This window comes from Argopecten irradians, unplaced genomic scaffold (genome assembly GCF_041381155.1).
Source record: "Argopecten irradians isolate NY unplaced genomic scaffold, Ai_NY scaffold_0523, whole genome shotgun sequence".
Taxonomy (NCBI): domain Eukaryota; kingdom Metazoa; phylum Mollusca; class Bivalvia; order Pectinida; family Pectinidae; genus Argopecten; species Argopecten irradians.
This window is the reverse complement of record NW_027187990.1, coordinates 50-14,406: the sequence shown is the minus strand read 5'-3', so window position 1 is coordinate 14,406 and position 14,357 is coordinate 50. Positions and strand designations below refer to the sequence as shown.

The 14,357-nt window shown below is 39.2% G+C and overlaps 2 protein-coding genes across 3 annotated transcripts; both read left to right on the top strand.

Annotated features, from left to right (window-relative positions):
• Positions 1–2,813: 2,813 nt before the first annotated feature.
• Positions 2,814–12,979, top strand: LOC138312916 (uncharacterized). 2 transcript variants are annotated; one of them, XR_011207078.1, is made up of 7 exons: positions 2,814–2,947; positions 4,542–4,634; positions 5,329–5,406; positions 6,058–6,171; positions 9,480–9,537; positions 9,979–11,472; positions 11,929–12,979. XR_011207078.1 is itself a non-coding variant. In XM_069253630.1 (2 exons), exons 1-2 carry the CDS (start codon positions 10,792–10,794, stop codon positions 12,547–12,549), a joined length of 1,302 nt encoding a protein of 433 aa, XP_069109731.1. In that variant the 5' UTR covers positions 10,678–10,791; the 3' UTR covers positions 12,550–12,979. The 2 variants fall into 2 exon arrangements, 1 of the variants encoding a protein (XP_069109731.1); XM_069253630.1 differs by lacking the exons at positions 2,814–2,947; positions 4,542–4,634; positions 5,329–5,406; positions 6,058–6,171; positions 9,480–9,537 and having other exon boundaries at positions 10,678–11,472.
• Positions 12,980–13,719: 740 nt separating this feature from the next.
• LOC138312920 (uncharacterized) lies at positions 13,720–14,136 on the top strand (the record flags this gene model as incomplete). Its single annotated transcript, XM_069253631.1, has 1 exon — positions 13,720–14,136. A coding segment is annotated over exon 1 (417 nt), but the record flags the coding sequence as incomplete, so codon positions are not given.
• Between the last annotated feature and the right edge of the window lie 221 nt (positions 14,137–14,357).

Genomic DNA, 14,357 nt, shown 5'->3' with positions numbered 1-14,357 from the left:
GGTTTGTATGGTGCAGTTTAGGTGGACCCGGGATACCTTTCCCAGCCATGATGGATCAGGTAGGAAAGTTGAAGTCAGTCACCTGTGTCATGAGAAAACATGCATCAATCCTGCACACCTGCACACTGAGACACATGAAACGAATCAAACCAGGAATCACTGTGCAGCACAGGGACAGTGTTCAAATGACCATGCTCCTGCATGTCTATTGTAGATATCAGGTAAGTTCACTTAGGTTTTATCTTTTTGATTTGCTTTTATAGATTTTAATAGTTGGTTACTGACATAAATATCCTCGTCGACCTTGCAGTCATGGAGTTGATATAATTTTCTCTCCGCTTTTCGGCTCGCTTTTTCTTACAGGTAAGGGACTGTGCTTTTTCTTTCCAGTATCGGTAATGTTTTTGGTCATTTTCCAGGTTCCTGGCAACAGAACTGCCCTTAGAGATTGGTGACCCTACAGCCTCACATAGTTTGCTGATGGAATGTCCGGGTCCATGGTTGATGCAGTGTACGGCGCTATGAGCTCGACCATCGAAGTTCCGTGTGAAGTTCATACTCTTGGGTAAGGACCTTTTAATTCTTCGATTGGCTGACTCCACCTTTTGTGTATTTAGGTTGTGCGTTGTCTTGGCGATGATGTTGTCTCCAAGGCGCAGATCTAGACACTCATCAATAATGCGGTCGTTTTTTTATTCCTTTTGCAATTTTGAAGTCGCTGTCCAGGTATGAACTTTTTTCCAGCCAGTCGCCATTACAGGCTAGAGACTTTCTTTTACACGAAGTGTGTATCCCTCGGTAACACAGCTTAATGGCCTCACGCGCACGTCGCGCTGATGTCTGTAGTTGTTCTGTGTCGCCAGTATGTAATTTATACATTGCAGACATCTCTGCCTGGCATCTGTTGGCGAGGTCTGCTGAAAATCTGTCTTTCTGTTTTTCTCTCTCGTGTCTTGTAGTGCCAGGCATCATGGGTGCTAGTGGGCCACTATAACTGTTTATTTGTCCAGGTGTACTTGACTGTTACATCTGAGCTTATTTTTAACAGACAGGCTCTGTAAAAACCTTTTTGAGGTAAAACCAAGTTTGATATACCTGTTTTGCTTTCAAAATCTTGATATTTTCCATATTTACTGTTGTACCTGATATTCACTGAATTATCTCCCCCTGATTGGGGACCCATCCTATAATTTCATTATATTCAGAAAGGTTAATCATTTTACCAATACACAATCAAAACACCATGAATACTATTTCAATATTTAATGCATAATTTGCAATCAATCAATACATTGTGTAAGTTCAACATTTCATGTTTACAGGATTACTCCGCGTGTGACTGTCCGAAGGTAAAGCCCTGTCCTGGACCAACCGGTTGACCGATCAAGTTCATATCACAGATTTGACATACAGGCGAAATGTACTTTTACATCACAGGTGAGCATTGAAATTTTAACCTCTGCTATATCAAATGTACCGGAAGTAGAACTGTCAGACACCGGAGTTGAGAGAGTCCTTGGATACAAAGGTAAGTCCCCAGATTTTGATAGTACACGTGACACAGACATCATGGATGCTTTCTATTTAAATATTAACAGTAAGTTAATGGCACACAGCATAGAGTCAGGTAATATGCACGGCTGTAGACTTTGGACAGGTGCTTTGACATCAGGTGGGTACGGTCAATTTGCTGTACGGTGGCCAACAGGAGAGAGAACTGATGAACGAGTTCACAGAGTGGTTTGTATGGTGCAGTTTAGGTGGACCCGGGATACCTTTCCCAGCCATGATGGATCAGGTAGGAAAGTTGAAGTCAGTCACCTGTGTCATGAGAAAACATGCATCAATCCTGCACACCTGCACACTGAGACACATGAAACGAATCAAACCAGGAATCACTGTGCAGCACAGGGACAGTGTTCAAATGACCATGCTCCTGCATGTCTATTGTAGATATCAGGTAAGTTCACTTAGGTTTTATCTTTTTGATTTGCTTTTATAGATTTTAATAGTTGGTTACTGACATAAATATCCTCGTCGACCTTGCAGTCATGGAGTTGATATAATTTTCTCCGCTTTTCGGCTCGCTTTTTCTTACAGGTAAGGGACTGTGCTTTTTCTTTCCAGTATCGGTAATGTTTTTGGTCATTTTCCAGGTTCCTGGCAACAGAACTGCCCTTAGAGATTGGTGACCCTACAGCCTCACATAGTTTGCTGATGGAATGTCCGGGTCCATGGTTGATGCAGTGTACGGCGCTATGAGCTCGACCATCGAAGTTCCGTGTGAAGTTCATACTCTTGGGTAAGGATCTTTTAATTCTTCGATTGGCTGACTCCACCTTTTGTGTATTTAGGTTGTGCGTTGTCTTGGCGATGATGTTGTCTCCAAGGCGCAGATCTAGACACTCATCAATAATGTGGTCGTTTTTCATTCCTTTTGCAATTTTGAAGTCGCTGTCCAGGTATGAACTTTTTTCCAGCCAGTCGCCATTACAGACTAGAGACTTTCTTTTACACGAAGTGTGTATCCCTCGGTAACACAGCTTAATGGCCTCACGCGCACGTCGCGCTGATGTCTGTAGTTGTTCTGTGTCGCCAGTATGTAATTTATACATTGCAGACATCTCTGCCTGGCATCTGTTGGCGAGGTCTGCTGAAAATCTGTCTTTCTGTTTTTCTCTCTCGTGTCTTGTAGTGCCAGGCATCATGGGTGCTAGTGACGTTAGTTTTCTTAATGATTTTCTCTGGTTTCTAGCGACGTGTGTGGTATCCAGAAAGTGACGTGGCTGAGTCGATGAGCGCCCACTCTGAAACAGTTCCTCTGCAGCCTTGTATGCCTTGGTGTCGGGGTCGGTCACCAGCTTATCGACCTCAAGTCCATCCTGCAAGATGTCGTCGAGGATCTCCCGGCTCCATGCTCGCTCATTTCCAATGGAGGAGCCTATAGGTAGGTTACCCTTACAGGTGGACTGATGTTCATTTTCACAGGTGGGTTGGATGTTGCACAGTTTGCTCTTTGTTGCCATAGCAACAATGTCTTTATCCTTTGTGACTGTTTCGGCCGCAAGCTGTACACACTGAGTTCCGGCCTGGAATGGCGTGTGACCTCCTCCAGAATATAGGGAGTTATTGTATGTTCCATCCACGGCAAGGTCAATCAGGTGTTCAGGTCTCCCTCGTAACTTGTTAATTTCTCTCAGGGTTTTCCTTCGGCTTCGTAGATCTCTCTGGTTCGTGCTGGCAATGGTTTCGCACACTTTGTTGGCTTGTTTTTGCATACCCCAGTGGGACGGGGCCTTCACGTTAGCGCTTGACAGGATTCGACGTAGAGACGTACTGCTGATTGGAGCTTGACTTAGGCCAACATGGACGCCCCTGTTCATTTTGGCAGCCTTACGACCCTTGGTTCCAACCGCCGTCTCAACTTCTTCGTACAAAGAGTGCATGCTGGACCTGTATTGACATCGGTTACATAGGAGGCGCACGCGGCAGCCAAGTCCCCACGACTTCTCGGTCTTGTAGTCCCACTCCAGCTGGCCCTGGCATTGGTCACTCTTCATACGGTGTCCCTTGTTGGCGTCGTTGAACAATGCCATAGTTTTATTGATGCAAACAATTCTGTTTGTTGAAATTTCATCCTTCCTGCAATATAGGAGATGAAAAAACCATTATAATATCAATTAATGATCAAATATCGAAAAGAAACCAAAAAAAACTGTGTATAAGGACCAGTGATGCTACTAGACACTATTTATTACATTTAAGTGAAAGACCTGTCTACAGAGACCCACTGGTCTCTTTAGACAGGTTCTATACTAATAGGGACCAGGGGTCTCTAATTACAGAGACCCCTGGTCCCTATAGACAGGTTATATACTATACAGAGACCCCTGGTCCCTATTAGCACAGAACCTGTATAAAGAGACCAGTGGGTCTCTGTAGACAGGTTATGTGCTAATAGGGACCAGGGGTCTATGTAATTAGAGACCCCTGGTCCCTATTAGTATAGAACCTGTATAAAGAGACCAGTGGGTCTCTGTAGACAGGTTATGTGCTAATAGGGACCAGGGGTCTCTGTAATTAGAGACCCCTGGTCCCTATTAGTATAGAACCTGTCTAAAGAGAGACCAGTGGGTCTCTGTAGACAGGTTCTGTGCTAATTGGGACCAGGGGTCTCTAATTGCAGAGACCCACTGGTCTCTTTAGACAGGTTTTATACTAATAGGGACCAGGGGTCTCTATTTGCAGAGACCCACTGGTCTCTATAGACAGGTTCTGTCAAGTGGTGTAGATAAGAAACAGGTAAGTTTTTTTTCTCTGCTTTCACTTGACAGAACTTATAACTTTACAAAATCTTTTTACATGCACTATTGGTCTTTTATACACAGGTTCTTATTTAGCACATCACATTATATAAACAGTAATAACAAAGAATCAAAGCATATTAACAAAGAATCAAAGCATATGTTGTTAATAATTTGTTAGAATTCAATTATTTTAAATATAACCTGTTATTGATACATGCTCGCTTTATTTTTCAGTTAGTCTTCGAAGATTTCCTTACCTGGATGTTGGTTCTGTGCTGGTCTCCTTTTTTGGCCGCAGAAATCTGTAGGAAGAGCTACCATCTACAGGTAAGCCCTCTGGAGTATGACACACTTTATCATACATTTTCTTGTCAAGTCTCACTGTGCACTTTTCCTTAGAATCTATCTGTGATTCCCTTGAGATTCGAGCACCTTTGTTGTAAGGAATACATCCTTTCTTAAATAGTTGAGGTTTGTCATTTTTTGTCTTAGCCATTTTCTCTCTTACAGTACTTTACTCTTGGATGATCTCTGGTCAAGTGGTTACTGTCTATTAGACCGTTCTTAATTTGTATAGAGAACATCTCTAAAATAATGAACTTTCACAGCTATAAGTTATTTTCAATGGAGTTGTCTGACAGCAGTTTGACAGGCCATCTTTGTCAGCATCTCCCTGCTCTGCGCAGGCGCGCCCCTTTACTCTCTTATCATTGTTTATTTATAAACAAAAGGGCTGTGGAGGTCCCCTCCATGCAACCCTAATGTTTCTTCACGGTTGAATTATATGTTTTCTTTCAAAGTCTTTATATCTTCTCTGAACTCTTAGGTTAAATATGTTTCTGTCTGGGATTGTCTCCCCTTGATTAATATCAATATTCCCTGTGTCTTTCTTTCTGATCAGAGATTATCAAATATATACTCAATACAATACCATAAAAAGCAAAGAAAACCAATCAGTACCATTTCAGTATTTGATATATTGCAATAAATCAACTTCATTGTTATTTCACTTTTTTCACAGTCTGTCCGCGGGTTGGTGTCTGAGGCTGATATTTGAGTCGAGAAGAGTTAGGTTAACAGAACAAGTCCAAAATTACAGGTAAGATATATCCATATAGCATACTGTACTTCTGAGGTGAATACTGTATTATCATTTTATGCTAATTACAGGTAGGTTTGGTTAACATATCTTTTCTGGTAAATTCGGTTATTTTCTTCAGTCCAAGCTTTCTTAGTAATCGTCACTTGAAATTTGGTCATTTAAGTCATGATTCTATTTCTTATATGTAGAATGTTGCTATAATTACAAGATTGTAATTAACACAGGACAGGTGTTTTTCTGTCAGTGTCTTATAATTTTCTCCAAGCTCACCATTGACCATAATCTCCTTTTCTCAGTAAGGGTGCACTTATCACACTATAACTGTTTATTTGTCCAGGTGTACTTGACTGTTACATCTGAGCTTATTTTTAACAGACAGGCTCTGTAAAACCTTTTTGAGGTAAAACCAAGTTTGATATACCTGTTTTGCTTTCAAAATCTTGATATTTTCCATATTTACTGTTGTACCTGATATTCACTGAATTATCTCCCCCTGATTGGGGACCCATCCTATAATTTCATTATATTCAGAAAGGTTAATCATTTTACCAATACACAATCAAAACACCATGAATACTATTTCAATATTTAATGCATAATTTGCAATCAATCAATACATTGTGTAAGTTCAACATTTCATGTTTACAGGATTACTCCGCGTGTGACTGTCCGAAGGTAAAGCCCTGTCCTGGACCAACCGGTTGACCGATCAAGTTCATATCACAGATTTGACATACAGGCGAAATGTACTTTACATCACAGGTGAGCATTGAAATTTTAACCTCTGCTATAGGGAACAACCAACTAAATGAAAAAAAGACCTTCGAAATGGCCCCTGTGTATACAAGATTGAGCCCAGGATAGAATTCTGACCCGGCCGCTGATTGGCTGGTTAATTATGAATTTCCAAAGTAAAACTGTTTTCTGACAGGTAATTATTCCTAGATAACCATGATATGAATTTGGAAATTCAGATTGAAATTTAAGGTAAGAATATCAATATTGATAATTAATAGGTAAAAACATTAGAATTTCATGATTTTTCAGTGTCGAATGCACCCTATTTAAAAATGGCTACCCTGGTGAGAGTTTGAGCAGAAGGACCCCCTCTTTTTTTTCTATCTATTGTTATATGAGAGCATATACTTTAAGTATAGAACATGGTGGCTCATCAGAATTCAATAGTATTAGAAGTAGATGCCATAACGTTTACACTGTGGTCTATGGAAAAGCATTTAGTTGGTTGCTCTCTATATTAAGGGAAGTAACTCTTGAAAGCTGGCGTTTAATCAATTTTCTACATCTGTGTTTGACAGATTTATAACTTAAATTGTCAGGTCACATATTTTTAGCTCATCATCATCAGATGATGGGCTATTCAAATTGCCCTGCTTCCATGGTCCATTGTCTGTTGTCCGTCCATAAACAATGCTTGTCATCACTATTTCTTCAAAACCACTGCAGGGATTTTGTTCAAACTTCACATGGAGGGTCCCCTTGGTCCATAGTTGTGCCATACAGATTTTGTGGCTGATCGGAAAAACAAGATGGCCGCCAGGCAGCCATCTTGGATTTTGGCAGTTGAAGTTTGTTATCGATATTTCTTGAGAACTACTGAAGGGATTTTGTTCAAACTTCACATGGAGGGTACTCTTGGTCCCTAGTTAAGCCATACAGATTTTGAGGCTGATCAGAAAATCGAGATGGCTGCCTCGGATTTTGGTAGTTGAAGTTTGTTATTGATATTTCTTGAGAACTACTGAAGGGATCAAACTTCACATGGATGGTTCCCTTGGTCCCTAGTTGTGCCATACATATTTTGAGGCTGATCGGAAAACAAGCCATCTTGGATTTTAACAGTTGAAGTCTGTTATCACTATTTCTTAAGAACTACTGAAGGGATTTTGTTCAAACTTCACATGGATGGTTCCCTTGGTCCCTCGTGTGCCATACAGATTTTGTGGCTGATTCCAAAAACAAGATGGCCACCAGGCAGCCATCTTGGATTTTGATACTTGAAGTTTGTTATTGCTATTTCTTGAGAACTACTAAAGGGATTTTGTTCAAACTTCACATGGATGGTTCCCTTGGTTCCTTGTTGTGCCATACAGATTTTGTGGCTGATCTGAAAAACAAGATGGCCACCAGGCAGCCATCTTGGATTTTGGCAGTTGAAGTTTGTTATCACTATTTCTTGAAAACTACTGAAGGGATTTTGTTCAAACTTCACAAAAAGAATCCCATTGGTCCCTTGTTGTGCTATACAGATTTTGAGAATAATCGAAAAAAACAAATGGCCACCAGGCCGCCGAAAACTAATCCGAAGGTTTCTAATGTTAGTACTGTGTATAAATAGAGGGTAAATATAGTCCACTAAATCTGACCATATTATTAGGATTTTTTTTCACTGCAGGAAATTCCATTTTTCAAATAAATAAATACTTTAACTACTTTCAATCAAACCGCTTAAAATATCACAACCTATTTTGAACAACTAGTTTGCTGTTTCCCTGTTTTACAGGACTGTTTAAATAATCTGACAAAAAATAAATGTGAATAGTTCTATTCTAAATATCTAACAATACTATGATACCGAAATCTACCACCTGCATGCACAGCTGAAGTTAATATATAGGAGGAGAAGAAAAGATGTATACCAGTCCCACAATCACAGACTTATCAAGCACTGGAAAATAATGTGAACAGTATGAAATGCCCAGTGTGCCCGTCAGCTATGCAAGGAAATATACAATACTAAAGATCAGCACACATGCTCGGACAAGTTAGTGTTTAGATATCAACCTGCCCTCATATGTTGTAACCGTTGATTAAAAGGAGCTTTGCAGTACCAGTCTATTCTCTGAATGACAGAGCATGTCAATTTGACAAATAGCATTTCAATGGAGTTAACCCCTTGTGGTTGTCCACCAATCTGTTAACAATGCTTTGTAACAAATTATTTCTGACTCTGAAACTTATATCGTTACAATAAATGATTTGTGAATCCTGAAGTTTTATATTGCAATTTTCAAGAACTACATATCAAATTTTATTTTGCACTTTCTTGACAAATGCTTCAAATATATTCCACACACATCAAAGAACGCGGTAACGACTTTGTCCATATTTTTATCAGATTGTTTGAATGATAATGAAACTAGAATGAGGAGAGAAAAAAGAGAAAAGAATAAAAAAAATCTATTATTCATTTGACTAACATACAGTAGTACATACAATGGTTGGCGCCAAGATCCCTCTGGGATCTCTTGTTATAGTTAAAGTTTGTTACCGCTCTTTCTCAGAAAATGCTGAAGGGACGTCATCTCTCAAATTTCACATGTAGGTTCCCCTAGTGCCCTAGTTGTGCATATTTCATTTAAGGACCGATCAGTTATCAAGATGGCCGCCAGGCCGCCATCTTTGATTTTTCAATGAAGTTTTTTTACCGCTATTTCTCAGAAAGTACTAAATGGATACGTCTCAAATTTCATGTGCAGGTTCCCTTAGGTCCCGAGTTATGCATATTACATTTTGGGACCGATCGGTTAACAAGATTGCCGACAGCTCCACCATTTTTGAATTTTTATAATTAAAGTTTGTTACCGCTATTTCTCAGAAAGTACTGAAGCGATCTGTCTCAAATTTTATAAGAAGATTCTCCTAGGACCTGCATATTGCATTTTGGGACTGATCGGTCAAAAGATTGCCAACAAGTAGTTCATCTTGGATTTTGATAATTGAAGTTTGTTAGTGTTATATATATCTCAGAAAGTACTGAAAAGATCTTTCTCAAATTTCATATTTAGTAATATGTAGTAAAAGTTTGAAAAGCAGAGAAAAGATCCCTCTTTCTATTGTCAGATATAGATCATTCTTTAATGGGCGCCAAGATCCCTCTGGGATCTCTTGTAATACTTTGTATACATATCTTTGAGAGTTAAATGGATGTTATATGTTTACGTCTTCCTTAAGTTAAGCAAAGAAACAGTTTAGGAAACAGGCGTAACATATCCTAGAGTTGTATGTGATTGTGGATGTTTGATAATTATGTACATGTATTCTCTTTTCAGTTTGTACACATAAACAACCTGAAGTTGATATGCCGAGCACATCAGTTAGTCCACGAAGGTAAGAATCACCTCCACAATATGTATTAATGTTCATTTAGGGTACAGGCAAATAGACACCTGATTTAACAATGCTAGCAATAGAGAACTTGAATTATACATACATGTACCTATGAATCTCTTGTGATTAAAATATGCCATGCATTCTGGGTAGAATAATTGTGTCCTTTAGCCTATGGACTGTAATTTCAATTTGACTTTAAATCTGAAAGATATTAATTCAGATAACATGTTTTCAGTGGTAAAGAAACAAAATCAGAGATTTTATACCCATTGAATGTTTGTGTTTATGTGTTGATTAATAAGTTCATTCATATGGCCAAATCATAACAGAAATATAATATTGTAAATATAAATGTTCATCTGTCATCTTAGAATGTAGAAGCATAAGAATCAATACATGTTATGTGATGTTTGTGTCTGTATTTGTTTCCTGTTTTAGGTTACAAGTACATGTTTGATGAGAAGCTGGTGACGGTGTGGTCAGCCCCTAACTACTGCTATAGGTGTGGAAACATAGCGGCAGTCCTTTCCTTCAACGACGCTGATCAACGAGAGGCCAAACTGTTCCGAGCAGTACCCGACAGTGAACGTGTGATACCATTGCGCACAATGACACCCTACTTTCTATTGAAATATGTGATGACCTTATAAAAGTTGTAAATACTCGTACAGGACCATTAAGGTAACGGACAATGTGTCGGGTATAGCAGTGCTGATGTCATTCTAGGTCTATCTAATGTAGGACCTGTTGTGATTTAATATGAAAGATGTCTTACGAATCCTGATGCATACAAATCCATTTGAAGATAACCCTGTACATCAGGATTCGTTTCAGTCTTGAAATGTTTAACTGGAATTGTGATGATCCAAATTAAGTTGATCCTCGATTTTAAACTACTTTGGTTAGTACACAAACAATATATGTTACCATGGTAACTGTTGAGTGAACACACAAAGCTAGCACTGTTAAACATTGATAACCACCTTTACAGCCGTGCTACCCCAACTGAGAACGATTCGTGTATATAAACCCCTACCGCTCTACCGCTGACTTGTACCGATGTATCGAATGAGTGTTACTGTAGCCGTGCTATTTATAGACTCCAGTACTGTCGCCAAATCCACAGGTAAATTGGTACTGTACTGATGCTTCACTCGGGCCTCTCATTCAGCGGCTGCGATTGGTTGAACGAAACTGAAAGTACATGTGGGGTTTACATTTCATAACCAAAACCATCACTTACCAGCAAACATGGACGGAAACGACACTGATGCATTTTTAAGGCAGATAAATCCCGGCTTATTGAAATACAAGGAAGAGTTTGAGAAACTGTCAGTAACAAATAATGAAACTCTCCGCTTTCTTCGTCCAAACGAAGTACTCGAAATGAATTTGCCAGTCGTTTACAAGCGCATGCTAATCGACAAGATTGTAAATTTGCAAACGCCGGACACCAAAATGAAAATGAAGGAGAGCATAGTCACTGACATGGGTTCGTCTGTATGCCTACCTACCGGTACCACTTCCACGCACAAACCAAAACGACTTAAGTTTGACGAACAGTCAGTGGAGTCCGTCAGTCATATAGGCCTAAATGAAGAAAAAAAATCTGATTCGCCACCTGAAAAATCTAACGGATTCCTACTCTCAGAGCTATCGAGATTAAAAGACGAACGGGACACGTTAACTATATTATTATCACATAAAAAAGACGAGTTAAACTCTTTTACACACAACAGACCTGATGAACGAGAACCGATACCAATACCAGGGAATCCCGTCACAAAGTTCATATGTGACAAGTGTCACCGCCGTGGGCACCGGACCATTGGAAATAAGGGGAACAAAGATTGTCCGTTCTTGCACTGCGAGGGCTACCAAGTTTGTGGTCTCCAGTCAAAACATCCAGAATATAAGTCATCAATATCTGAGGTACGTTTCGCAAAATTTCATTGGTAGTCTAACGTGAATATTTACAGAATCATAAGTATCTGGTATTCGTGAATGGTGAAATTCATCCAGCTGATATTTTTTTTTAAAGTAAATTAAAGAGCAAGAGTATAAAGGTTATGATCGGCCTTATACACAATTGAATATAAAATAGATTGTTCATTTGTGAAAATATTTTGTTATCAGCAGTATTTTGGTACTAACAAATAAATATTCCTGTATGAGAGTGTATAAATATGGTAAGGCCATACAAAAAATATTTATGTTTCCGGTAACCCGATCAACCCTAAAAAATCAGTGCCTACTCAAAAAACTTTTTATCAGGTTTGTTCTCAAGCCAAAAAAATAACCTAAATTCGGTTTAGTTTAATACTGTTTAACATCCTTTCAACATCTAAGGTAATGTAGTAAATGATTGGCCATTTCTTTTACCAACAGGCTAACAAGGAAATACATGGAATTGAGAAGCGACTTAAGAGTGTCGGCGAGGAGATTACCAGCATTAACACTTTCCTGCAACACAATACCACAAATTTCGTCAATGCCTTGAGGCCACATTTAAAGGCATGTTACCCACAGAGGTACATTGGCCAGGAAGGTCAGAAAGACCTACAGAAAGATATTAGACTAATCAAAATCGCATGTAATGGGCGTATCCCATCTAATTTAACAAAGGAAAACATTGAATCCTTACTTGTCGATGGTAGGACCAAAGTAGGAAAAGGTTGTAATAAAGTTGAGCAATCTTCATGTACATCAGTTCCACCAGTAACTTTCACACCATCTACATGTATGCAATCACCAATTCCGAGACCCGCCACTGAAATGCAGTCCCCTACATGTATGACACCACAGATGCTGCCAAATTATAATTGGTGGCCTTGGAATTATGGGCAGTTTGGAATGTACCCTCAAGTTACCCAACCTGTTTGGAGTTATAACTATCCAGCAGCCACAGCCACAGCAACAGCTCCTAGTACAGAAATTTTCCCTCCATTACCTGCTGATCTTGATGAGTCTGCCATTAATCCGCCTCTTCCTCCTGACGAGGACTTGTGATTTCAAATTCCCACAGTATCAGTTGATTGTATTGTAAAACTTTAAATTTGTCATTGTATTTTCATTCAAGTTACAAGACATTACTTGATATATAGACAGAAATTGAACGCTGAACATATGATATTACTTTACCGAGTTAATTTTGGAGTTAAGTTTTGTTATCAATATGATTAACTTGAAATCAAAGATTGCATGTAAGTACATGCATGTTCAATATATAACAGTGATTCTATTTTGCAGTATAGTACACGAGATATGTGCTGGTTTTTTTTTCACTTGTAGACTACTACCTAGGGGTACATGTATAATATGCAGGACTGTTGGACATGTGACTTATGCCTATATTACAGTAAGCAATATACCTGCATTATACAGCAAAGTCGAAAGTTTGGAAATATATGAGGAAATTAAAATCTTTCAATGTCATTAAGCATTTGTTTTTGTAATTTTTTAAACCTCATATATATGTAAATGGATTAGCGATTGCAACAACTGATGATTCCTGAAATATTTGTGCATGTTGAAATACTATAGTACATATACAAATATATGAAAATCTATAAGCATCTGAAACTTGATAGTACTACCTTAAAAAAAAGTCAGGAAAAGTTGAATCAGTTTACCTTATTTTACTAGTAATATAGACTGGCCTTTTGTCAGACCATTGTCGTTTACCCCGCCACTGTGAACGTGACACATGTACACACACATGTACACACACAACACACAAACACACAGAGCCAAAAACGTTAACCAGACATTGTTTACAGGACAAGATAATATTGGAAATATGGAATCAAACACTTTCGGTCGTGTGTACCAACATGGAAAACCACTGGATGTTGATTCTAGAAAAACTATAATTCATTTGTATGCAGAAGGACTATCGTTCGGTGATATATCGAAACGGACGGGAGTCTCCAAATCGGCCTGTCATAAAATTGCAACTGGTAATTTATCCAAGCCTTTAGTGAAAAGCATGGCTACTGTACCTGTAACTAAAAAAGCCACTGAAGAAGTAACAAAGTTCATTGAGTATCAAACATTTAAAAAACCTAGCATATATGACCGTGAAATCGTGACGAAACTTTTGGAAAGAAATATATGTACAGCGGATAACGTCCCATCGAGGAGTTTGATAAGTCGTGTAAAAAAAAACGTGATTTGGATATGACATACAAAAAAGTTTCTCAGGTGCCCGTCGAAACACAGAGGATAAACCATGACGATATTGTCACACACTATATTGCTAGTCTTCTAAACTACGCGCCTAGTCAAATGCATTTTTTCGACGAGGCATCGGTTGATACAACAGCTGGAAATAGAACGTATGGTCACAGTTCACGTGGTAAAAGAGCACATGAAATACAGAGGTATGCCAGTAATCTGAAACTGACTGTCAACGCTTGTTGTGGTTATTTCGGACTGGACTATTACGATGTGATACAAGGGCCTTCCAATGCTATGGAAATGGTAAATTATTTTGACGAAGCATTGCGTCAAACCAACGACCTTGGCAACCCTGTGTTTTCCGTGGGGGATGTTTTAATTATGGACAATTGTGTGGTTTCACCATCATCAACGCTGGTGAGAGAATGTTAAGGGCTATGCTGAACAACGCCGGTGTAAGCTTGATATTTCAACCACCATATTCCCCCCAGTTTCAACGTTGTGGACGTGCCAGGTTTGTTGGTGGAGGAAAGCCGGAGTACCCGGAGAAAAACCACCGACCAGCGGTCAGTACCTGGCAACTGCCCCACATGGGATTCGAACCCGCATCCAAGAGGTGGAGGGCTTGTGGTAATATG